Source organism: Miniopterus natalensis, chromosome 12, assembly GCF_054644295.1.
Source record: "Miniopterus natalensis isolate mMinNat1 chromosome 12, mMinNat1.hap1, whole genome shotgun sequence".
NCBI lineage: Eukaryota > Metazoa > Chordata > Mammalia > Chiroptera > Miniopteridae > Miniopterus > Miniopterus natalensis.
In genome coordinates this window covers 71,886,019-71,910,905 of record NC_142092.1, presented here as the reverse complement: position 1 = coordinate 71,910,905, position 24,887 = coordinate 71,886,019, and the positions used below count along the sequence as shown (strand labels likewise).

At 58.8% G+C, this 24,887-nt stretch overlaps 1 protein-coding gene across 1 annotated transcript in view; it reads left to right on the top strand.

The window, feature by feature from the left end:
• Positions 1-10,069: 10,069 nt before the first annotated feature.
• Positions 10,070-24,887, top strand: part of LAMC3 (laminin subunit gamma 3) — a 45,484-nt gene continuing 30,666 nt past the window's right edge. The window contains exons 1-3 of the mRNA XM_087823252.1: positions 10,070-10,460; positions 19,988-20,292; positions 23,525-23,655. Coding sequence (XP_087679378.1) covers positions 10,070-10,460; positions 19,988-20,292; positions 23,525-23,655 — 827 coding nt within the window. The remainder of the gene's footprint in view (positions 10,461-19,987; positions 20,293-23,524; positions 23,656-24,887) is intronic.

Here is a 24,887-nt window from a genome sequence, read left to right as displayed (position 1 = left end):
AAAGTGGCTCTGTCACAATGCTGTGTTGGCCTCCACTGTCTCGTTTTGATCATTCGACCAACACTGACGGAGCCTCTTTTGTGCCAGGCTCTGGTCTAGGCCCCAGGGTGTGACTGTGAACAACACACAGGCCTCACCCTCGGAGAGCTGACGTCAGGAGTGTGGGGACGGATGACCACGTGGTGAAAGTGCTGGGGAGAAAAATGAAGCAGGGAGGGAGGTGGGGTCAGGGCAGGTGGCCTTGAAAAGATGACATCTGAGCAGCAACTGAAGGAGGGAAGGGCACCCAGGGGAGCAGAGAGCTAGGAGAGCAGTGGGGGAGGCCCGAGGACAGCAGGACCCAGTGGGATCTCAGCTTATACTCTCAGCAACCCAGGTGCCCTCGGAGTGTTTCAAGCAGAGGAGGATCTTGACCGGCAACAGGGTCCCTCTGACTGCTGGGTGCAAAGACAGGGGCCAGCCCAGGGACCCCAAGTGGGCAGCCGATGCAGTCCTTTAGGTAAGAGTTAGAGGTGGAAATGCAAATTAAAATCACAGAGAGATTCAGTACACAGCCACCAGAATGGCTAAAATTAAGGACAGACAAAGCCAAGTGTCGACACGCCCTGGGAGCAACTGGAACTCTCACGCGATGCTGTGGGTATATGCAATGGCATGGCCACTTTGAAGACATGCTTGGAAGTTTCTGGCAAAGTTAAAGACACACCTACCCTATGACACAATAACCCCACTCCCAGCCATATACACCCGAGAAAGATGAGTGTTTATATTCACAAAAAGACACACAAAAGGATGCTCACAGCAGCTTTATTTTTTACATTAACTCCTAGTTAGAAACAGCCTGGCTGCCCATCCATACAAACAGTAGTATGTCCACACAGTAGAATACTACACAGCAACGAAAAGGAGGAACCCCAGATACACACAATCACACAGATGGATCTCATATACACCGATGTCAAACAAACAAGAAATCAGACACAAAAGTTGCATACTATATCGATTGCATTTTGCTGAAGTTCTAGAACTTGCAAAGGGATCTACAGGGACAGGAGGGCAGCTTCCTTGGGAAAGGTGGTAATGACAAGGGAGGGGACATAGAGGAACTTTCTGGGGTGACAAATGTGCTTTGCTTTGATCCTGGTGCTGTTTTACATGTGCATATACATGTAAAAATCAAACTATATACTTATGTGTGCGTTTCACTGAATGTAATTATACACTTTGATAAAAAAACAAACCAAAAAACTGGCAGAGAGAGAGAAGAAAGAGGGAGAGAGAGGTGGTTCCAGCCAGGAGCTAGTGTGGCCGGGGGGCAGGGGGCACCAAGGGCTGGAGAAACTTTCCCTCCTCTCTGGGCTCGCTGCATGCGGCCCAGGACCCTGTCGTGCCAGCCACCTCCCTTGCCCTTTCTCGCGGACCCTTCCCCTCACTTCGGGTGGAGACAGCCCGGGTGAGCAGCTGCCCGCCTCAGTGGGGGCAGGTGGCCTGAGGAAGTGGTTATTTCTTTGGGGGACCCAGCCTGTCTGTCTAATGGAGGCGGGGCCGGCAGCAAGCATCGTGGGACCAGATTCCTGATTATAACTTCATAACAGGCACCGGCTATTCGGGACGCACTGATATTTATGGAATAAATACGACGGGATTTACGGCCGTATCTCCCTCTGATGTCCCATCTGATATGCAATTCAATTTCTTTTATTGTCTTTGGGCCTTTGCCATAGAGGAGGATGCATAAATAAATAAATATATGGGCAAGTGGCAGCCGGCAGGCCAGGCTGGGGCTGCCAGACCGCCGTCTCTCGTCCCATATTAGGCCCATCGATCACACGTTATGAAGCCGGAACCTGTCCCCTGGCTGGGACAGGGAGCAGACGAGCTGGTCACTCTCCATTATTTAGGGGCCTCGGTTGGCAGGCTGCCCTGCCTAGCCTCTGCCTGCCACCAGGCCATGGTGGCCCAACTTGGGAGCCGCGCCTGCATCTCTCTGTCACTTGCTTGCAGGAAGCCCGGAGGCCCTAGCGTGCCACCCTTCCTCAGGTGGAGCACTCCACACACTCGTGCCGTGCCCCTGCCCACCTTTCCCAGGGGATCCCAGACCAAGCAGCCAAGCCTGGTTCTGCTTCGGAGCCAAAGCACATCTCCAAAGCCAAGCACTGGCACCTACAAGCTCTGGGAGCCCAGGTAAGTCACCCGTCCCCGAGCCCGTTGTTCTCATCTGAGAACTGGGGAAGCAGCCTTTAGCCCTCGGCGGCTTCAGATGTGAGGGGAGGTCTGCGCACAACTTGGGACACGGGGCTGGGCCCACTCCACGCACATAAGCAATGACCGGGCACTTGCTGTGCGTGGGGCCGAGGGAACTGGCAGACGACGTCTCTGTCCTCGGCGAGGCCCAGCTCTGGGAGGTCAGAAGGGCTCAGGGGCTGGGCTGGGGTCATCACTGATCCCCAGAACCGAGCCCGGCCCCTGGCCTCTCACCCCTGCCGGGGGACAGGACCCTAGCCAGTGATTTCCAATCCGTGTGCAGTGAGAATTTTTAAAACATGCAACACCTGACTATTTCGTCAGGGGCACTGACCTCTTTCCCCTTAGACTGTCAGGTGAAAAATGACAACAGTGCCAGGTGTGAATGCCCGTCTTGAGCCATAAATGTGTAGGTCATACAATAGACTTGCATCTTTTTTTTGTATCCTCACTGGAGGCTATTTTGTCCATTGCTGCTTCAGAGAGAGTGGAGGGGGGAGAAAGAGAGAGGGAGAGAGAGAAACATCGATGTGAGAGAGACACATGGATCGGTTGCCTCCCGCACACGCCCCAGCCAGGGCCAGGGACGGAGCCTGCACCCGAGGCACGTGCCCTTGGCCGGAACTGAACCCAGGACGCTTCGGCCCGCGGGCCGACGCTCTAACCGCTGAGCCACACCGGCCAGGGCTAGAGTTGCCTCTGATTGGTTAATTCTTGGTACCAGAAATCCTTATATACAAGTACAGGCACCTGATTTTTTTTAAAAAAGTCACTTTGGAGCAAAAAAGATAGGTAATTACTATTATTATTTTTTTGTAAATCAATCAAAATTATACTTATTTTTTGTCAGAGTGGCAAAAAATAGAAGACATTTTTTGGTGCGCCGCAGAATTTTAGTAGTTAGTTTCTGTACCACAAGATGAAGAGGTTGAAAAGCGCTGCGGTGCCCGCGGAAGGACAGCTGGGGTGCCCTGGGCCCAGCTCCCAGGCTGCCCTGCAGAGCCACTCTGTGGCCCCGCTTCATGCTGAGTCCTGTACTCCGCAGCCTGAGGGGCCCGCAGCACCCCCCCCCCCGCGTCCCTTGGGGAATGTACCTGAGAAGCTAGCCTCAAGCCCCCGTCCCCAGTGCCCCCGCAGTCTGTGTCTCCTCTCCCCACGGTGGGCTCTGAGCCCTGCAGGCCCCCAGCGGGGCCAGGTCGGGGCCTATGAGGGCTGCAGCTGCTCAGGCTCTGGGGCCTGCACGGGCCTCCCTCCCCGTCGGATCCCGCGCTCCTCCCCCAGCTCAACCGGGGCTGCCTGCGGCTGGGCCTGCCCCCTGGGCCCACAGCCCTCCGGTCTCCGTCTCCAGCCTCAGGAGAGTTCTCTACTGTGCCCACATGCACACACCCCACACATCACATACCACACATGCACACACATGCACACACATCACATGTGCACATTACACACACAGTGCAAATTACACACCACACACATGCACATACTGCGCACATGCACACAAACCACACATGCACACACACCCCACATCACATGCCACACACATGCACATGCATCACATGTGCACATTACACACACAGTGCAAATTACACACCACACACATGCACATACTGCGCACATGCACACAAACCACACATGCACACCCCCACACATCACATGCCACACACATGCACATACATCACATGTGCACATTACACACACAGCGCAAATTACACACCACACACATGCGCATACTGCACACACGCACACACATCACATTCCACACACATGCACACAAACCACACATGCACGCCCATGCACACGCGTACAGCACCCACACCCCACACTCACATCCAGAAGGAAGCCGGGCAGCTCCCAGCCCGCCCTACGACACAGCTTGTGTCAGAGGTGACTTGTAGACAATCTCCGTCGTAAAGACAAATCTCCCTGCTGGCCACAGGGACAGACAGTGAGCCGTGGAGCAGGCTGGTCCCTAGGTGTGAGGGGAAGGGCATTTCAGCAGAGGGAACAGCGTGTTTGTAAATGTGCCCCGGCCCACGCAGAGCTCCGTGAGTGCCTGGAGTGGGAATTCCAGTCAGACTGTGCCGTGGACCATCCTAAATGCGGTGTATCTAGGACACTGGGAGAGGTGGGGAGGGCAGGGCAAGGAGGCTGCTAAGAAAATCAGAGAGGACTGGGTTCGGATCCTGCCTGGCCCCTCCCAGCCATGCCGCTTTGGGCAGGTTACTTTGCCCCCCCGAGCCTCAGTTTCCCCATCTGTAGCACGGGGCTAATGCCCTCTCCCCAGTAGCATTGCCTTGAGGAGGAATCTGGATGACTTTGCAGTCGGGTGGTAGGGATAGGGCCTGCCCCAACGCGGGGTAGGATGAGGGGTCACCCCTCCAAGGGTGAAGCAAAGAGCGGGGCTCCTGTTCCACCCCACCTCCCTGGCAGCCCCACCTGTGGGGGCTCTCTATCCACCGCCCTGCCCTCCGGGTGCCCCCATGGCACCCCATGACCTCCTAGGGGAGGCATAGATCTGGCAGCCTCACCATTTTATTTTCTAGGCGCTCCTGCCTCGGCCTTGCATGGGCCCCAGCAGGCGGCATAAATTTCCCTCCGCCTGGGTTAGCGCAGGCACCGGAATGCTAATGGCTCCCAGGGTCCCGGGCTGAGAATCCCGCCCTTCCCTGACATTTGTAAAGTTCACTGTTTCCTACTGGAGCCACGTGAAGGGGAGGAGCACTGCCACTGTCGGTCATCCCCGTCTTGGGCTTGCCGGCTGCCTCCCTGCCCTTGGCCTACACCCCTTTACAGCCAGCGTCCGTCCGAGAAGAGCCCACAGAGACCTGGGCCTCGCTGCCAGATTTCTCCCTCCCTCCCTCCTGCTTTCATACAGTCACTAGTTTCTTCACTCTTTCTGGACCACCTCGTGTGCACCCTGCCCGGGCAGAGGTCAGGGACAGAGCAGGAAGCCACGGGATGCTTGTCCTCTGGGGCTGACAGTCTAGTGGGGTAGAGGGACCTGGAACAAGCATTAGAAGTGCCATGAAGTCTGGGGCTGGGCATCCTGAGGAAGTGACATTATCCTGAGGCCTAGAGGAAGAGCAGGAGTCAGCCTGGTGGGCAGAGGGACTGGCAGGAGCAAAGGTCCTGGGGTAGGAGGGGCCTGGCATGTCTGACGTTCTGCAGGAGACTGGCTAGAAAGGCAGGCGTTCTGGGGTCTTGGAGTTAAGGCCCAAGAAATGCCATTACTCAAGGGCAATGGGACCCCCTGCAGGGTCGTGCCGGACCCCAGGGACTGACAGGGCTCTAACTCAGGCTCAGGGGTCCCTACATGGTCCCAAAGTGCGCTGGGCACTCAGATGAAGACTCCCCAGGGCAGCTGGGGAGCAGCTGTCCCTTTTCTGAGCCGTGCCCTCCATTGCTGGGCTCTGCTGCTGACTTACAGTTGTGGTTTCCCCCTCGGCAGAAAGAGCCAGAAATGAAAATTCCTGTTTGAGTGGGATCAGCCGCAGAGGACCAGCGTGTGCAGGAGCCGGCTGCCCTGCCCGGGACGCTGGGCCCTGCCTCGCTGCTTTGCGTCCCATGGGTACTGTGTCCCCGTTTATTCGCCCCGCAAATGTCCCTGCTGGGCAGTGCAGGGAGCAGCACAGCCGGAAATGAGGCCAACCCGGCTCCACCCCCAGGGAGCTCACAGTCTGATGGGGGAGACAGACCACGGACAAGCAAGTGCAAAGGTGAGGAGTCAGGAGGTGAGTGGGGAAAACGGCCTGGGCGCCTGGGTGGGAAGCACAGGGGAAGGCCGGGAGGAGGGTCCAGGACAGCGTCTCCGTTCAGGGACACGGGCAGGGAAGGGTGCCCAAACCTGTGGGAACAGTGCCCCAGGCACAGGGAACGGCGCCTGCAAACCCTGAGGTGAGAATGCGCTGGCTGCATTGAGGAGGAGGTTGGTCCGACTGCATCCGGGTGGCCAGGGGGAGAGGGGGGCCTGGGCGGTCAGAGAAGTGGGGAGGGAGGCGGCCAGGTGGTGCCCCTCTGGGAGCGTGAGGAGAGCCCAGGAGGGAGAGCCCCTCACTGTAGGCATGCAGGCATTCATTCAGCATCATTCATTCCCCCACCATCATTCATCCACCATCATTCCTTCATACTTTCTTCATTCTGACATTCACTTCATTCAGATTCCCTCATTTAAAAAATGTATTCACTCATTTACCACCCATTTATCATTCATTCATCATCCTTTATTCATTCACTAGGTGTTTTGTGAGCCCCCTCTGCCTGCCCAGGGGCTGAGTCAGACCCCTCCCTGCCTACCTTCATGGGTCCACAGTCTGGGGTGGGGGGCAGCTGGGATGTTTATTCTACCCACCGGCAGGTTCCGCGACCCTGGTGTCCCTTGGCTGTGTGCAGGGGCAGTGTCTGGGCACAGCAGGACCATGTCTGTGCAGACCTGGTCATGGGCGTTTCCTTGGGGAGTGCCAGGCCTGAGCCTTGCTGCCCTGGACACTAGGTGTCCGGAGGAAACGGCAGCTGGACCGAGCAGGGGCCAGAGGCTGGCCTAGGGCTGGACACCTCTCTACTCGCATAGCCCCAGTGCTCACTCTGCTCACCCTGTGATGTAATTACCAGTTTACCCCCCGGGCCCCCGAGGGTAAGGCCAGTTTCACCATTATTCATCCTTCCCTCCCCTGTGCCAGCCCAGGGCCTGTGCCATGGACTCAGTCTGCCCAGTGAGTGAGTGAATGAATGGACAATGCTGTTCCCTCCTTCCCAGCGCAGGGCCTGTCCCATGGACTCAGTCAGTGTCTATCAGTGAATGAATGAATGATGGACAGCCACTGTCCCCTCCTTCCCAGCTCAGCCTCTAGCCCCTGCACCACCCCAAATGGGGGCATTCTTTATCTATCGGGGCCTCCTTGATTTGAAGGCTACCCAGGCTGGCTCATCCTGGGCCCAGCACAGCAGGGGGTTGGGACAGTTGCTAGACTCAGTGGTGGCATGCCCCAAGGCCAGCCTTGTCCTTTATCCTGTCTGAGCTTGTTAACTCCAAGGAAAAGATGCTCTGTGAGGGTGACAGCTGAGGACCCCCCTGTCAAATCCCATCAGTATGAGCACTCCCTCTCCTCCCTGCCTCCCATCCCATCTTACAGGTCTCTGCTGAGTTGTCACCTTCTCTGAGAAGCCTCCCCTGATTGCCCAAACTCATCTACTTCCTTTGTGGCTCTTACGATGACCCACCACTGCCTAATTCATCAGAGGGGCAGGGCCCACAGGGTGCCACAGTGAGTCCCGGCCAGCCGAGGCTCCTTCCCTGGACTCCAGGGCAGGGCCCCAAGGCCTGGGGCGGAGGCTTCTTTCCCCTTGTACTGATGCCCCCAATCCGGGGCTCCAAGGAGGCTGTGAAGCTGTCAGACGGGATCAGCAGGGCCCTGGGACGATCTCCCCAGATTTAATTAATAGGCCTTTCATCTCTGTCTTGAAAAAAATCCACTATCTTCTGTCTTCTTAATTAACGTTCACTAAGCAAATCAGAACAGGGTTTCCTCCCTGCTTTCTTCTAGGTTTTAACCCTTGGTAGGTACACTGTAGGGAGGGGAGCCTGCCACCTTTGCTTGAGCCTCAAGCTGGAGGCCCAGCCTCTGCAAGGAATCCCCGGTCTCCAGTGTAGACACCCCCCCATCAGCCACACACAGACACTGGCCCCCTCCTCCCACACCACCCCCATCCATCTTCCTGAAGGAAATAGACACGGGCTCTGCTGCTCCAGAGCCTTCCTGGGCTCCCTGACACCACGAGAACAATGGGTTAAGACAATGGGCAGGTTGTGGGGTCGGGCTTCAAAGCTACAGGGAAACTGAGGCCCATGGCTTCTGTGGCCCTGCAAAGACATGGGTTTCAGGTCCTATGTGTGCAGAGGGGGCCTCTGCCTGCAAGGCAGACAGGCCTTGGCTGGGGTCGTGGCGGGTCCTGCTCAGAGGTGACGCTCAGAGCCTTCTCTTGATGGAGAGTTGACAGCATGCATCTTATTGCCCAGTGTCCCAAATGGTGACTTCCAGTTCTGGCTCATTCCAAGCCCCTTTCCTGCAGTCACAGAATTGTTTGTTGTTCTTTGTCACACAGACTTTGGAGTTATCCTGAGACTTTGTGGGTGCACGACACTCCCATGCCCAGGGGCCACACTTCCCTTCCTGGCGTTTATGGATCCAGACCCTCCCTGACTCCCTTCCTGGGAGGAGCTGACTGCAGGGATGAGAGAGACCTGGCCACGTCCTACTGTGGATGTGTCCTCAGCAAACCACTTCCCCTCTCTGGGCCTCAGTCTCCCCATTGGGAAAGCCAGAGCCCTGGACCCAGTGACTCCTCTGGTCTCAGGTGCATGGGCTGTGCAGGGAGGGCCAAGGTGTCCTTGGCCGCCAGGGGGCAGAAGGGCCAGGCCAGTAAGGTGGCCGATGTTGCCACCTGGTGGTAGATCCTGGTGAACGCTTGCAGCTGGACATGGAGCGCGGGGAGGAGAAACCGGGGATGCAGCAGGCTCAGGGGAGCCTGCAAGAGCTCTCGCAGATCCTGACTAAGGTGGCCAGCAGAGACAGGGTGGTCCCTCGACGGCTGCTGCCAGGAGCTGGGCAAGGTCGGCAAGCCCCAGCTGGTGCCTCTTGAAGGAGCCATCATCTCGGGCCCAGCCCTATAGGATCAGCCTTCGCCAGCCAAGCGATTCCTGCATATTTCCCAAACATCCCCTGAGCTACTCTCAGTGCAGGCTCTGGGGACAGGGGGGTGAGGCACACGAGGTCCCTGCCCCACCAGGAACTCACACCCCTCAGCTCCTGCAGGCCCTCTGCAGGACGAAGCCCCAGCTCATCACCACGGAGCCCAACACCCCACATCACCTGGCTCCGCACCCTGCTCCAGCCTCACCCCCCAGGACTAACTCCCCACCCAGAGCTGCAGACACAAAACAGACGTGCCTACCCATTCCCACCTCTGGGCCTTTGCACACGCTGTGCCTCCTGCCAGAGACGCCCTTTCCCCTACTCATCCTTTGCGACTCAGTTCACTTGTCACCTCTCCTGGGAAGCACCCTCCAACTCTAGGCAGAACTAGCCACCCACCCTCCCTGCACCCCAGTCCTTCCATGTACTGTCTTCTGTTACATCCTTTCAGCCTGTTCATTAAAATCTCTGCGAAATTTTATCTAGCGTTTTCTCTAGCATCTCTTGATAAGAACATAGGGCCGTTCTCCTCTGATTTACTAACCTTAATGAATGCAGGTGGCAGGGAAGGCCTCTCCCTGATATTTGTGATGGGACCAGGTACCTTCCGTCACAAATACCAGGCTGGAGTCTCTTTGCTTTGAGTGCAGAGAGAGGCCAGCAGCAGGAGCGCTTTTCGGAGCTAAGGGAGCCGGGAATCGTGAGGAACCACCCAGGTGAGCAAGGGAAAGACCCTGATGTCCCCTTTTATCTCAGGACCAAACAGGGACAGGTGAGCCGCTTCCCTTTAGGAGCAGCCACTGCGACCTCACAACCGCGGGAAGGAGGCTGTATCCTGACGAACCCCGGTTTACAGACGGGGAGGCCGGGGACCCCGGCAGAGCCAGGGGCCGGCTGCGCCAGAGCCGGGCACTCCCGGGCGCGCCCGCCAGGTGGGGTCAGCGCCCAGGGATGGGCGGGCGGGCAGCTGGGCGCTGCCCCCGTCGGTCCCTCCCAACGCGGCCGCGGGGCCCGCCCGCCGGGGGAGGCGCGTCCTGGCTCCTGGCGCCCCGCGCGGTGCGCGCCCGGCCCGCGGAGCTGCGCGGACGGAGAGCCGGGCGCACGGCCCGGGGCGCGGAGCGGCGGGGCGCGTGGCCATGGCTGCGGCCGCGCTCCTGCGGGGCCTGGCGCTCCTGGCGCCCCTGGCGCTCCTGGCACCGCCGGCCGGCGCGGGCATGGGCGCGTGTTACGACGGCGCGGGGCGCGCGCGGCGCTGCCTCCCCGACTTCGAGAACGCGGCGTTCGGGCGCCTGGCCGAGGCCTCGCACACCTGCGGCCGCCCCCCCGAGGACTTCTGCCCGCACGTGCGCGGGGCGGGCGCGGCCGGGGCGCAGTGCCAGCGCTGCGACGCGGCCGACCCGCGGCGCCACCACAACGCCTCCTACCTCACCGACTTCCACAGCCAGGACGACAGCACCTGGTGGCAGAGCCCGTCCATGGCCTTCGGGGTGCAGTACCCCACCTCGGTCAACATCACTCTGCGCCTGGGTAAGGGGGCGCTCCAGGCGCCAGGGGCAAGAGGCACCAGCGGCAGCAGCTGCTGGGTGTCATGGGGTTGGCTATAGAACCCAGACAGGGGGGCTCGGGAATGGGACCTGTGCCCCCAGTAACTGGAAGGAGAGACGGATGGGTGTTCCCTGGGGTGGAGGGGCGGGGAGTCTCCCGGGAGCCCCATACAGAGCGGTGGATCTGGGTGCAGAGACCATGCCCTGCAGTGGTGGTTGTGGGGAAGGAGGGAGGTGACCTCCCAGGGGGTGAGCTAGTCTGCCTTCTAAGGCCGGAGCCTAACCTTGGGTCGTCTGGTCCGCTTCCGGGCCTCGGTGAACCCCTGAGGCTGTGGGCAGTCCCGGGGTGCTTTCTTGGGTAGGAGCCAAGGCATTCATCCCCCGGGAGGTTTAGCCCTCTGAGCAGGAGCCGTGCTCCTGCTGCTGCTGGGTAGCCGGACCGGATGGCATCACTTCTCTGCTCCGCTTGTGCCCTCCCTTCACCCAGGCCCATGCCAGGGGGCAGGGGCCCTATATCTCTGGGCTCAGAATGCAGAGTCTGGATCCAGCCCTGTGCTCCCGGGCCCTCCCCCACAGCCGGCCTGGGAGTGCCCCTTCCCCCCTCCAAGTCCAGCCCAATCCGGGTTGTTCCTGGAGCTCCTAGGCGTGCCCGGCCCTGAGCTGAGCATCCGGCCCGTCGCAGCCTCCGCAGCCTTTTCAGGGAGCGGGTGTTTCCCCTGCTCCACACTTCCTTATCTGTGGGTGCAAAATCTCCCTAAGCTTTGAAAACACAAAGTATTTTTATAATTTATTGTGGCTGCTAAATGTGACCTGAGGCTATTTATAGACCTTGTGTAGTCTACTTAGTGAATATTCATACATTTGGCTGCTGACATCTCATTTGAGTGGAGCCTGTGGCCCCAGACCCAGCTGGGTGTGACGCAGTCCATGGTGTGAGCACTGGGCCATCCCTCTAAACTCCAAAAAGTTTGGAATTGGAAAACATACCTGGAGCCAACAGTTTGGAGAAGGGATTGTGAGACTGCATCCCCATTTTTCAGATGAGAACAGTGAGGCTCAGAGAGGTTAAGTGTTTTGACACACAGCTGCTAAGTGGCAGTCTGGAAATGAACATCTGTGCGCAATGTATCCAAGGTCAGAGCAGAGAGTCCTTGACATGAGCTCTGTCAGTGGATCGAGCTCTTCCTAGCTCTAGGGGACAGTGCCTCGGGGCAATCACATTCGAGCGAGGTGGGGGGCACTGGGCCCCCTCAGCAGAGCTTGCCGGAGCTGACTGCTGCCCCGAGAAACTCAGTCAGTTCCCTGAGCCCTGTCACCTTCCCTTGGCCTGTGAGGACTTCTAGGTGGGGCGTGGTCTCTACCCAGACGGGGCGACAGGAAACCAATGGAGGAGGAAGGCTGGGGGAGCTGGCTGGACGGGGCTGGCAGGCCCCCAAGGCCACAGGGGAAGGAATCTGGGACAGGGTGGGGGCGGTGGAGGAGACACGCTGTTCCATGACAGAGGGTGCGGGTTTGGCTGACGTGTTACATGTGTCGGTGGAATCCAGGGGCAGCCCGGGGACCGACCAGGTGGGAGGGTGGGGGAGGGTCTGGGTTCTGTGCCCAGCCCTGTGCTTCCCCGGCGGTGTGGCTCCGTGGACTCTGCCCGGGACCCTGAGCAGCAGGGTGGGTTCCATCCCTTCGTAACCAGGGAAGCTGAGGCCGAGACCCCGCACTGAGCCAAGACCTTGCGCTGACTCACATTCACATGCGCACACTCACGTACACACACACGCCACACGCGTGTACTCTGGTGCACCTCACCGCACCCGCGTTCTCCCGCCGTGTGTGCAGCATCGGCATGCGGGAGGGCGCCACAGGGTCCCTACGCGGTGACTGAACGAGTGAGTGAATGAGTGAGCGACAATGTCGCCTCCTCGTCTGTGCTTCTGGGCCCAGCTCAGGGCCCTGGAGACAGAATAGGATAAAATCACAAGGCGAGAGGCTTTGGACTCAGGCCCGGCGCAGCCTCCGACGGCCAACGCCAGCCCCTCTCGCGCCTCAGTTTCTCTCTGTAAAATGGGGGTGAGAGTTGCCACTTCCCAGCTGTAACGCAGGTTGGCCGCGTGCTGAGCTGTGACAGTCCTTGTGGGTGATCGACGTCACTGCTGAGAGCAGCTCGGGCCTGAGGTTCCCCTGGGGGGTGGCCTCTCTGAAGGGATGGAGAAATACTCGAAAAGTCGGCCCATTTTTGGTTCCGTTGGGCTTCGGGTTGCTCCATGCTGAGACATGGATTTCACAATATCTGGGGAGGGGGGGAGAGAAGAGGCCTGGGGTTGTCACCATATTTCCAGCGGAAGCCCTGCTGTCGGGGGAGGTGGGCCTGGTCCTCAGGCCACCTCTGCTGGCCCGGCTCCCTCTCCTTGACCCCTCTGCTCTTGGGAGGGGAGGGTGGGTGGCTGCTGGCCCCAGGCTCTCCTTGGGGGAGTGGGGTAAGGGGCAGGGAGGGAGCAGCTGCTGGTCAGCCCCCTGGTGGAGGTCGCTGCTTTCCCAGCCCCCTGCGAGCTCAGACATCTGTTCCAGATCCCGGCTTGCTGAGTGGAGCCTTCGAGTTTGGGATGAAAGGCAGCAGCGGGGTCTGGCGGCTCCTAGCCCTTTGCTGACGCCCGGGAAGAGGCGGGCTGGGACCTGGTGGCGGGTTGGGGAGTGTGGGGGAGCAGGTGAATGGTCATCGGGGGTAACAGGCATGAATCAGGGGCTCTCACCACATGCTAACAACCCTGCTGAGCTGGCACCCCCAACCCAGCACAATTGGTTGTTTTATAGAGAGGGACACTGAAGCTCTGAGGATGAAATCAGTTGCCCGGGGTCACCGGCCATACGTGGCAGACCCCGGGACCCCCCCCCCCAAATGCCCTGCGCCTGGGAGTGATCTGAGTCCCAGGCAGTTACAGGTGAGGGCGGTCTGAGTTTTGCGTTTGTGCAGGGTGGGGGGGTCTCTTTTCCACCTTCATGGATTCCTGAGAACCCTCTGGAGTTACGGGGAGCCCCTCGAGTCTCTGTGCTCTGAGCAGATGAGCCCTGAGCCCCTGAGAGAAGGGGGAGTTGCCGCCCACCCTCCCGCCCAGTCCCCGCTGCTGTGCAGGCTGGCGTGTCCCCGCGTTCATTCAGTGTCTCGGGGCTGCGGTGCCTGGCCCTCCAGAAGACGGACTGGGCTCAGGAGCAGCGTGACAGGGTTACGCTCTGGGAACACGCAGGGAAAAGGGGCCTTGCAGAGACCTGAAGGATGCAGGAGGGGACATAAGAATGAAGGAATTTCAGGGCAGAGGGGTAGCACGGGGAAGCCGGGAGGCCTCTTGCTGTACCCTCAGACCCGCACAGCCCCAGGTGATGGAGAGGAGGGGACACGGAGACAGTGGGACCCGGCTGGGGGCGCGGGGGCTGGACAGCAGGAGGCTCCTGAGGAGCCCGAGGCCAGCTGGGTCCCCTGAGCTTTGGCTTCTCCGCATCTTCCTGTCCAGTGGGTGGCCCTGTTTGTGTTGGCGGGGCCAGCGCTGGGGGCCAAGTCCTCCTTCCTGCTCCCTGGGGGTTCTGGCTGGGATGCTGGGCCCCAGGCAGGCCCGGGGTCAAGGCAGCCGTCCCTGGGCCCAGCCAGCGTGGCCACCTCGCCCCTCCTGGGCGTCCCAGGGCCCGCGGGAGTTGCAGGAGGAGGAAGCCCTGAGCCCGTAAGGACATGGGCGGCCTCCGCTCTGCCCCCCCCACCCCCACCCCGGGTGCAGCTCCCGCCCTTCGCAGGGCCCCGAACGGCCTCTCGTCCTGCCCTTTGCCTAGGTGGTTGCATTTGTCCCGTGTCGTTTCTCCTGCCTTCTTCCGGATAACCCACGTCTCCGTCATAAACGAAACTGAGCGCCTACTGTGTGCCTGTCCCTGCCCCAAGCCCTGGCGACACGGCTGTGGACTGCGCTGTCTGCCCCATGCAGCTTGGAGGTGACGTCCTCCAGGACGCCCCCCGGCCCCCAGGATCGGGCACAGGGCCAGCCTGTGTGTTCTCGCAGCCGCTCGCCTTCCCCGACACAGTCTGGACTGTGCTGCATGGTGGTTTGGGAGGGGGGGTGTAGATCACACCCCAAGCTGTGGAGGGCAGGCCTGTTTCCACAGCTGGACCCCGTGCCCACGGGCCCTGCGCAGCGCTGCCCCGGAAACTGGCCAGTGGGAGGGACAGCAGCTAACGTTCAGTCCCACGCACGCTGCGTGCCTGGGACTGGTCTAAGTGCGTCGCAGGCATTTACTTATTAAACCCTATTATTATTACGCACTTGCGCAAATGGGGAAGCTGAGTCACTGCCTTCAGGTCATTTGCCCAGTTAATCAGGGGGAGGTGAGGTGCTTTGGCCAAGGCCGCAGAACTGCTCAGTGGTGGAGCTGGGTTAGGAACCCCAGCACCTCGCCGCTACACCCTGTGTTCCTGGGAACAAGGGAGGGAGTGAACAGATGCATGAACGAATGACCCCCTGGCCTTCCAGACACATCCCAACTCAGGCTGTGGCATTGTCAAGGGCCGCAGCTTCCTCCTGGCCCTGCCCGGCTCTGCTCACCCAGGCGCCAGCCACTTCACCCACCTCCCCTCCCCTGCTCTGCCATCTCCACGCCAGCCTGCCCCATCCCACGGCCTGACTCTGCCTATTGGGATTGTTTGGGAGTCCGCCTGCACCTCTCGCCCGGTCTCCCACCTGAGCCCTTGACCAGGTAACTCGAGCATCCTTGGATGTCACACGGGGCCTCAAACTTAGGGTCCAGAAGGAAAGGCACCCCGTTCATGGCAGTGTTGTTCACAGTAGCCAAAGAGTGGAAGCAACCCGGTGTCTACCGGAGAATGAATGAGCTAAATGTGGTCTGTCATACAGTGGATATTATTCAGCCAGGACAGAAGGAGATTCTGGCACCTGCTACAACACGGGTGATCCTCGAGGACATGATGCTCAGTGAAATAAGCCAGACAGAAGGACAAATACTATGTAATTCCACGTACATTGCCCCTAGAGGAGTCCAAGTCATAGACACAGAAAGTAGAGGGGTGGGTGCTGGGCGGGGGGTGGGGTGGGGTGGGAGTTGTTGTTGAATTGGCAGTTTCATTTGGGGGAGATGGACAGAGCTCTGGAGATGATGGCGGTGATGGCTGCAGGACAGCGTGAATGTACTTACTGCCAGGGAGCTGGACACTTAAAGTGGTTAAAACCATAAATTGTACGCTGTGCTTTTAAAATGAAAAAGCACGGGCTTCGTCCCCTCCCCTCGTCTCCCAGGTACTGAAGTAAGAGCTCAGGCGTCGGCTGCGATTCTCTCTCGGCCCATTGGCTTCATCGTTGGCCAGATCGCCAGCTCATTCTCTGGAATGTTCTTTGTGTTTACACGCCTCTTCGCCCCCACTCGGCCCCTCCTCGGTTCCCTCAGGTCCCCTTTATTGGAATGGTCTTCAATGTCCTGCCGCCTCTCTTTGCGGACTTGCAGTCTGTAAATTGCAGTCATGTCTCAGTTCAGAGTGGACCTCAGAATCCTTCTTAACACAAAGCTCTAGGCAATAATAAATCAGATAAACTTTTTTTTTTAAAATATATCTTTATTGATTTCAGGAAGGAGAAAGGAGAGGGAGAGAGAGAGATAGAAGCATCAATGATGAGAGAGTCATTGATCGGCTGCCTCCTGCACGCCCCCGACTGGGGATCGAGCCCACATCCCGGGCATGTGCCCTGACCGGGAATCGAACCCCGATCGCCTGGATCCTAGGTCAATGCTCAACCGCTGAGCCACGCCTGGCTGGGCCAGATTAACAATCTTGACCCATATTTGGGGTTTAGACTTTTGGCCCAAAGATGAGAAAACCGCGATGGGCCCAGGCCTACTTCAGCCAGGCTCTCATGGTGTCTGGCACTGTGGTCATGGGGATCCCCCAGCACCTAAATTGCCAAGAGCTAGGGTGAGAGAGGAAGGGGGGAACCGTGGGAGGCAGATGATGGAGCTGAGGGCCCAGCAACGATGCCCTTGTAGGGCGGGAGCAGCGCTCTCCACCTGGTTCCAATGCCCGCATGCCAGACAGCCTCGCCCACGCTCCCAGCTCAGCTTCCCACCCTGCCCCCTACAGCCCCACCCCCAGGCCACTGCTCCCCAGATGGCTCCAATTAAAGGGCTTTTGTTTTCTTTCCATTTTCCCAAAATAAGCCTCCCTGTTCCAAACTCATTCTGCCTGGTCAGTGCCGGATGTGGGCCGGCCTGGCTTTGTGACTGCCCCGGTGTCACTCCTGTTGGGCTCTCCGTCCCAGCGGCCTGGAGCGGACATGGCTTGGTGCTCAGGGTGCTGGTCAGGGGCAGTCTTCACAGGCACCAGCATCCTCTTCCCAGGCAGAGCACCTGCAGCGCCCCAGGCAGAAGGGAGCTGGTTCAGAGCAGAGACTTGGGGGCCTGACAGGCCTGCAGTTGAGTAGACTCAGCTGTTTTCTCCGTGACGCTGGGCGAGTCCCTCACTAGTAAAACATGCACAATAAGAAGACTGTTTGGGGCTGTCTGAAGATAAAGCGTGCGTAAAGCACTTAGCACGGTGCCTGCCACATAGTAGGTGCTCGCTAACTGCTGGCTGTTGGGGGTCGGGGCCTGCAGACACACTCGTGACAGTGTCAGCCGTGCTGTTGGGCCTGCCTGTTTCAGCGTGCTCTCTGGACCATAAACTCCTTGAAAGTACAAATCGCCCGGCCGGGCGCGGCTCAGCGGTTGAGCGTCGACCTAGGATCCAGGCGATCGGGGTTCGGTTCCCGGTCAGGGCACATGCCCAGTTGCGGGCTTGATCTATGACTCTCTCATCATTGATGTTTCTCTCTCTCTCTCCCTCTCCTTTCCTCTCTCTGAAATCAATAAAGATATATTTTTTAAAAAAAAGAGTACAAATCATGCTTCGTCTATCCTCACACATTCGGAAAAGATTTAGTGAGTACTTACTGTGCTCCAGGTGCTGTGCTCAGCGCAAAGGATTTACAGCCCTTGTCCCAAGGGGGTCACAGACTAGTGGGAGAAATGGGCAAGTTTTACGTAAGAAAGTGAGGAAGCCCAGGTTGGCTGGGGGAGCCCCGTGAGGCACCCAAACCCACTGCTTCAAGGGTGAGTAGCCAGCAGCCAGGGAAAGGAAGTGGGAGAAGGGCATTCGACACCGGGCTGAGGCCAGGGCGTGTGGTCAGTCCCCGAAACCAGTGGGAGGAGCAGCGATGATGGGAGCCAGCCAAGTGAGGAGTGGAGGGAACAGCATTCTGGGCAGAGGGAACAGCACACTGGGCAGCTGGGAGGCGTGCTAGATCCACGTGCTACCAAGTATAGCCCCAGCGCACAGCTTTCCTGCTGGGAGCACACCTGTCCCGGCATCACCCTGAAGCCTCGTCGGCCCCTGGGGCTTGCCCGGATCTGAATTGCAACTGCAGATTTAATTCTTGTTGCTGTTTAGATCTTGGTGAGGGGCGGGTGTCTTTCCCCGCCTCCAGGTTGCCTTTGGCAGAACCCTTTTCATCACAAAGCGAGGATTAAGTTGCTTTCTTGGCTCCTCTAATTAACTCTTGTAACAAAAAGTTCCTGCCGGTTCTCTGTGATGTTCCTGCACCTTCTCTCACCTCCTGGCTCGGCGAGGGGGGAAAGCAGCCCCCGAGGTTGCTGGTTTGCGTGAAATCCCAGCCAGTCTTTTTCCCATCACCATCCCGCTTCTAGCTGCCAGCTGCCTTTTAAGTGGCTCCAGGCTCCCTTCCCGTGCGAGTGCGTGTGCGTGTGCGTGCGAGGTGTCCGGCTGTTAGATGTCACGGAGGAGTCTGGGGACCCGCCTGAGCAGTGTCCTTTCGTGAGCGAGCGGGCGTCTGGGCCGCGTCCCCGCCCGGGCCGCCCGCGGAACAGAAGCAGCCCCCAGGCTGCCCTGACGCCGGCTTTGTGAGCCACACATGCGGTCCTTTGAGGGACGTGGGGTGACAGTGCCAAGCTGGGCTGCAGTGGAACTTCGCAAATCATCTTAGAACGTGGCAAGCCGGTTGCTTAAAAAAAAATTTTTTTTAATGTGTTTTCTCCAGTTTTAAATTAAAACAAGCTTCATGAGAGAAAATTGGGAAAATGCAGGACTGTTAAAAAGGGAAGTCGCTCTGCCCCGAGGACAATCGCATTTTTATTTATTATTTATTACTTTTATTTATTATTTTTAATGTATCTTTATTGTTGAAAGTATTACAGATGTCCCTTTCCCCCCATTGACCCCTTTGTGCCTATTCTTTAGGGATTTTTGAATATAGTTTGATGATTCTGAAGGGTGATTCTTGTGTGTGTGTTTTTCATTCAACATTTTGACTTAAGCTTCCCCCATATTACAGACTAGTTGTCAGCTGTTCCAGTGGCTTCAATCATCTCTGAATTTATATCCTACAATTTACTGAACGCTTATGGTTCCAATTTTTTGTTGTTGTTGTTAATCGTCACCTGAGGATATTTTTTCCACTGAGTTTTAGAGAGAGTGGAAGGGAGAGAGGGAGAGAGAGACAGAGAAACATTGATGTGAGAGCCCCATCGATTGGTTGCCTCCCGAACGCGCCCGGCTGGGCCGGGGATGGGACCTGCAGCCCCGGGACGTGCCCTTTGCCGGGAATCGCCCCCGAACCCGCTCAGTGCGCGAGCTGACGCTCTAACCACTGGGCCACCGCCCAGGGCAGCCCCTCACTTTTGATGGTTTGACTTAACAATCTGTGGACTTTACGATGGTCGAAAGTGATACGCATTTAGTAGAATCGATGCCTTGAGTTTTGCATTCTGCTCTTTTCCCTGGGCCAGTGATGTGCCGCAGGATGCTGGTCAGGGCAGAGCGGGGACAGCCGGTCCTCTGCCCTGTGCTGCGTGGCCAGCGTCGGGGATGTTGTGTCTTGTGGTTTTGCGTCCCGTCAGGCTCACCAAACACCCAGCTTCTCAAGAAAACTTCTCTTGAGAAATTTGGATCAGAAAAGAAGTTAGGCGGATGTGGGAGGAATGGGGGGGGGGGTCCTAGGAGGATTGTGTTAGGATTGAGGGGCTTGGAACAGGACTGTCTCTGGGCACCAGGGGTCTGAAGTCCCTGGGAGGGAGGCCAAGGTCACAGGTTGAAGGGCCTGCTTTGTTGGGGTGTAGTAAAAGAAAGAACTTTCTAAGTGCAGAGCAGGCTTCTTCAGGATGTGGCCACATCTCGTTGCTGGAGATACTCGAGCAAAGAGAGAGGGCTGCCTGTTGGGGTGCTGCAAGGCAGGTTCCCGTGCAGGGAGGCAAGTTGGCCTAGATCAGGGACCTCAAGAACCCGGGAAGCATGTCAGCGTTGTCTTCTGTGTTGCCCCTGACAGGCATCACTAATTGATGGTGGCACCCCCAGCACAGTGCTCAGAACAGCCTCCAACGATCCAAGATAGTTTATGGGGCACAGCCGGTCTGGTCTCCCCGGACCAGGATTCCAACTCTCCCTTCCCTTCTGTAAAATGGGCCCGCGTCTTCCTGCTGCAGGGAAAGCTTACGAGATCACCTACGTGCGGCTCAAGTTCCACACCAGCCGCCCCGAGAGCTTCGCCATCTACAAGCGCAGCCGAGCGGGTGGCCCCTGGGAGCCCTACCAGTACTACAGCGCCTCCTGCTGGAAGACCTATGGCAGGCCCGAGGGCCACTACCTGAGGCCAGGCCAGGACGAGCGCGTGGCCTTCTGCACCTCCGAGTTTAGCGACATCTCCCCGCTGAGCGGGGGCAACGTGGCCTTCTCCACCCTGGAGGGCCGGCCCAGCGCCTACAACTTCGAGGAGAGCCCGGTGCTGCAGGTCAGAGAGGAGCGGGACTGGGCGGGCAGGGGCTGGGCTGCAGGTGGGACACGGGGTCCAGGGACCACAGGAAAGTCTAAAGCGTGGGGCACGGTCCCGTTGTCCTCTCCCAGGGAGTGCTGAGGACAGGGCTCATTTCTCCCAGCAACGAGGTGGGACCAACATGCACTGGCTCTTGCCAACCAGGGAAGCTCACCTGCACCACAGCGTCCGGGGTCTTTGTTGGAGGTCCTCTGGGTAGACACGGTGACTGCCTGCATGGCTGACCTTCGTCTCCTGCCCTCCCGGAGGTCAAGCTGGTTTCACGTGGCCCAAGGTCCCACATAAATCACATGTCAGCATCGACTTCCTGGGGTGGCCCAAGACCCCAGGTGAACAAAGACCCTTATCAAGCAGGACATTGTCATGGCTTAGAGGTGACCTCAGGAGCAGGGGTGAAGGCCAGACCTCTCTCTGGACAAGGCTGATCCTCCATGGACAGAACCACAGCTCCAGATGCCCAGGCCCTGCTCGTCCCATTAAAAATGTTCCCCTGAGACCATCGTGATTCTGTTTAAAATGACAGTGTCTCCTCTACGGGGCTCCAGGCTCCGCAGATTAGAAAAGGTCAGCCAAGCTCGTTTGAAGACGAGCAGAGAGTTTGGGCCCTGCTCCGCCTGCGTCTGTGCTGACGTCGCCCCGGGCAGAGGCTTAAGCTGGGAACCTTGGCAGCTGGGTTCCCTGATTTGTTGTCCTGTTTGTATGTCCTGGACACTGTCCCTAACAAACAACCTCAGAAATGTCCTCCACACCCCCTGCTGCTTCCAGACAGAAGCCAAGGTCAGGGAAGGGCAAAGAAAAGCAAGGCCACCAGCCCTTCTCTCCTGTCCCCTTGGGGTACACCCGCTGGCGCTTTCTCTGAGGACAAGGAGCATCTGGGGGTAGGAGATGACAAAAGATGTGTCTGTGCGGCTGCCGGGTCTTGGGTCTCTCTGTCCCCTTTGAGGGGCCAAGGACATTGGGGAAAAGGCCGACCCAGCCAGGGCAGAATGGGCCGCAGAGCTGAGTGGCACGGAGGGGCTCCATCCTGGGGGTCTGGCTGGAGCGGGGGGCTGCTGAGCCCCAGCTCCGCCTCCTGCTGCTCCTCCGCGCAGCATTCTGGACCCGGGCTCTGTCCGGAGTCAGCTGACTCCCCACTCCAACCCAGTCCCCGCGCGTAGTTTTAGCTGAGGCAATTAGAAGTTGCAAGGGCCCGTGGCCTGTGTGCATCGGGGCTCCAGTTTGCCCTAAAGTGACCTCTAAGGCCTCAGGGAGGGCCCCACACAATTTGGGCTTAGGCAGCGATTCCTCCTGCTCTCTCCCAGCTCCTGTCCCAGTGTCTCAGGGAGACTTGGACACTGTCCCCATCCCCGTCATCTTTGCAGACCGACGGGACAGGTCATAGGTCGCAAAGCAGATGCAGGAACCCAGAGGAGGGTCACGCGGGCTGGAGACTGTGGGCCAGTTGTTGCCCTCTGGGCCCCCTGGTATTTTTTCTTTTAATCCTTCCCTGAGGATTTTTTAGAATTGCTTTCCAGAGAGAGTAGGGGGTGGGGAGGGGGGAAAGAGAGAGAGAGAGAGAGTGAGAGAGAGAAACATCAGTGTGAGAGAGACAGATCAATTGGTTGCCTCCCATACGTGCCCTCACTGAGGCCAGGGATCGAGCCTGCAACCGAGGTGCGTGCCCTTAGCTGGAATCGAACCCTGGACCCCTCAGTCCCCCGGCCAGTGCTCTAACCACTGAGCCACTAACTACTAACCACTAACCACTAGGGCTGGGCCGTCTGGTATGAGGAGGGTGTTGGGGTGGATGCAGGAAGGCAGGCCTCCCGGTTAAAGCTGGGGCTGGAACCCCAGCTCTGCTGTGCATCAGCTGTGCAAGCTGGAGCAGGACACTTACCCTCCCTGAGCCCGTCTCCTCTTCTGTAGAACGGGGGTAATAATGTTACGGGACCGGGACTGGGCCCAGAGCGGGGCTGCCTCGGCCGGCTGGTGCTATGTGTGGGTTCTTGGCTTTGTGCAGGAGAGATTTCACGACAGGAGTCCAGGTGACTTTGAGAGGGTGTTTATTAAAGCTGGGGACAGTGCAACAGGAAGGGCCTAGGATAGAAGGAGCATCGGGAGAGAGCCCGGGTGGGGCTCGGCTTTGGCTCCCTGGAAACCTTATAGGCAAGAAGCGAGCCAAGGCCGGGAACTGACATTTGAGAAGTGATTCGGGGGTGATGGGGACCTACAAACTCAGCCGAGGCTCCCGTTGAGGTTTTCTGGCGCTGGACCCCCCCTCCCCGGCTGGAGCATCCTCGGGCAGGTCCTGGGTGTCGGGCAGCGGGCTTGCAGGCGCTGAGCTCCAGGAGCAGCAGAGGCCTGCTGGCCTGAGTCATGCTGGGGACAAGGTAGGCCTTGCCAGGCATTCGTTTTCTGTCCTGATGGGCCCGATTGCGAAACCAGGGGCTCCTGGGCTGAATTAAAATACTAATTAAGATTCGGCCAGAACCACCTGATTGTAACAAACAGCAGGCAGAGGAAAATGTCAGCCTGCACCTGGGTCTCTCCCGCCAGCTCTTCCAGGGGGAGCTGCTCTCTCGGTGATCAGCAAGTGTTACTGAGAACCTGCTGGGCGTGGGCAGAGCTGGGGCTGGGGAGGCGGCGAGTAAAGGGGCCGCAAGTCCCTGCTCTGTGGGGTGTATGTTTTGGTGGGACAGACATACCTGGGACAGGTGACTTGTCTGTGGGATCCTGATTGGTAGCCCGTGAGACGCCTGCGCCAGGCTTAGCTGAGCAGGGGGAAGGGCACCGGGACATGTTCTCCCCCAGCTGACCTGTAGAATGGGGGTGCAGGAGCCATTGGGAGAAGTCAGGTGACCTGCACAACAGGACCACCACATACCCAGCCTGTGCCAGACCCCCACGCCCCGCTGCTGACCTCAGCCATCCTCCAGACACCCTCGTGGGCTCGGCGCTTTTCCATGTCCCATTTCAAAGATGGAAACACAGGTGCTCCAGGACCTCGAGCAGCTTCCCCAAAGTGGCACAGCCAGGAAGTGGCCTGGCCCCCAGGCTGGTGTGTCCCCAACACCCAGATTCCTGACTTTTGCACTGTTCTTGGGATTTGCCCCAGCTTGGTCTGAGGGGCCTCCCAGCCGAGTGGGATGAGAGCAAACGCTCAGAACCTGCTGATGGCGGCCCTTCCCCTTCCCTGTGCCCCCTGCCCCAGGAGTGGGTCACCAGCACCGAGCTCCTCATCTCCCTAGACCGGCTCAACACGTTTGGGGACGACATCTTCAAGGACCCCAAGGTGCTGCAGTCCTACTACTATGCCGTGTCTGACTTCTCTGTGGGCGGCAGGTAGGTGGGAGGCAGGGCCGAGGGACCAGGACCCCAGGACCATGGTCCTGGGGCAGAAGGTGGCTGCCATGTGGGTGTCACCTCGTGTGGGTAGAGGGTAAAGAAGCCACCTCTGGTGCCCCGGGGAGAGAGAGAGGGAGCAGGACCCTCCCATCGCACAGGCGGTTCTGTTCCTGCCACGAAGGGGCATTTGCTCAGCGTAGAGCTACGCCCCACTGCTCCCCTCCCTGCCACCCCCACACTTGACTCAGGTCAAACCACCAGGAGCAGGTGTCCTCCAAGGATGGCGGATGGGAGGGAGCTCCAACGCCTGCTGTCAGGGGGCTTTGGCCCAGAGAACATCTGGGTCCCAGCTGCCAGAGCGGGACCACCCCCAGGCGGCAGCTGGCTGGTGGCAGGTGGTCCAGCCACCTATGTCCCACCCACAATGATCTACACGAATTTCACTCCTTCCCTTGGGGTCACAGGGCTTCATGGGGAAGGGAGGTGTTTCCCGCCACCCCTTGGGAATACGAGTGGTCCACTGTCCCAAGGCTGCCTGGTGCCCACTTTGGCCCTGCCAGAAATGCTGGGGCGTTACCTGCCTTCCCTGGGCTCCCAGGGAGGCGTGGCAAGGAAGCCATGCCCTGGTCCCCTTCCCAAGCCCCGTGTCCCCAGAGTGGTCAGGATTCTTCAGTGCCCACGTGCAGCAAAGCGTGAGACACGGCTTATGGGGAGCCACAAAGTGGCCCTAGAGAACTGGCCAGGAACTCGGGGTCTGTGCAGAGTAGAACAGGGTTCAGGTTCTAGCTCTGCCACTTAGCGCCTTTCGCGTCATGGCCTGAGCCTCTGTTTGCCCATCTGTGAAATGGGGATAGTTACAGTCCTTCTCACTACAGCAGTGGGGCTCCAGCGAGACGTGGCAACCCTGTTGATCTGGGTCGGGGGGGCACAGAGGAAGGCTGGGAGTTAGACACCATGGTCGTCCTCTAAGTAGCTCAGTTTGGCCACTCAGGATGGGGGTGATGGCCCCCCCAGGGTCAGGCCCACTGGATCACGGCCCCCAGAGCACCTCTTTGTCGCTGCCCAGTTCCAGCCGTCTCTTGGCCTGTGGGAGGGTGGGTGAGGTGGGACTCGGGCCAGGGCTGCCCGCCAAGGCCCAGACTCACTGGGGCTTGAGATGCGTTGTGAGCCGACCTCCGTAAGGAGCAGGGCATGAGGCGCCTCCCACCACTGCCCTGCCAGCTGGCCCA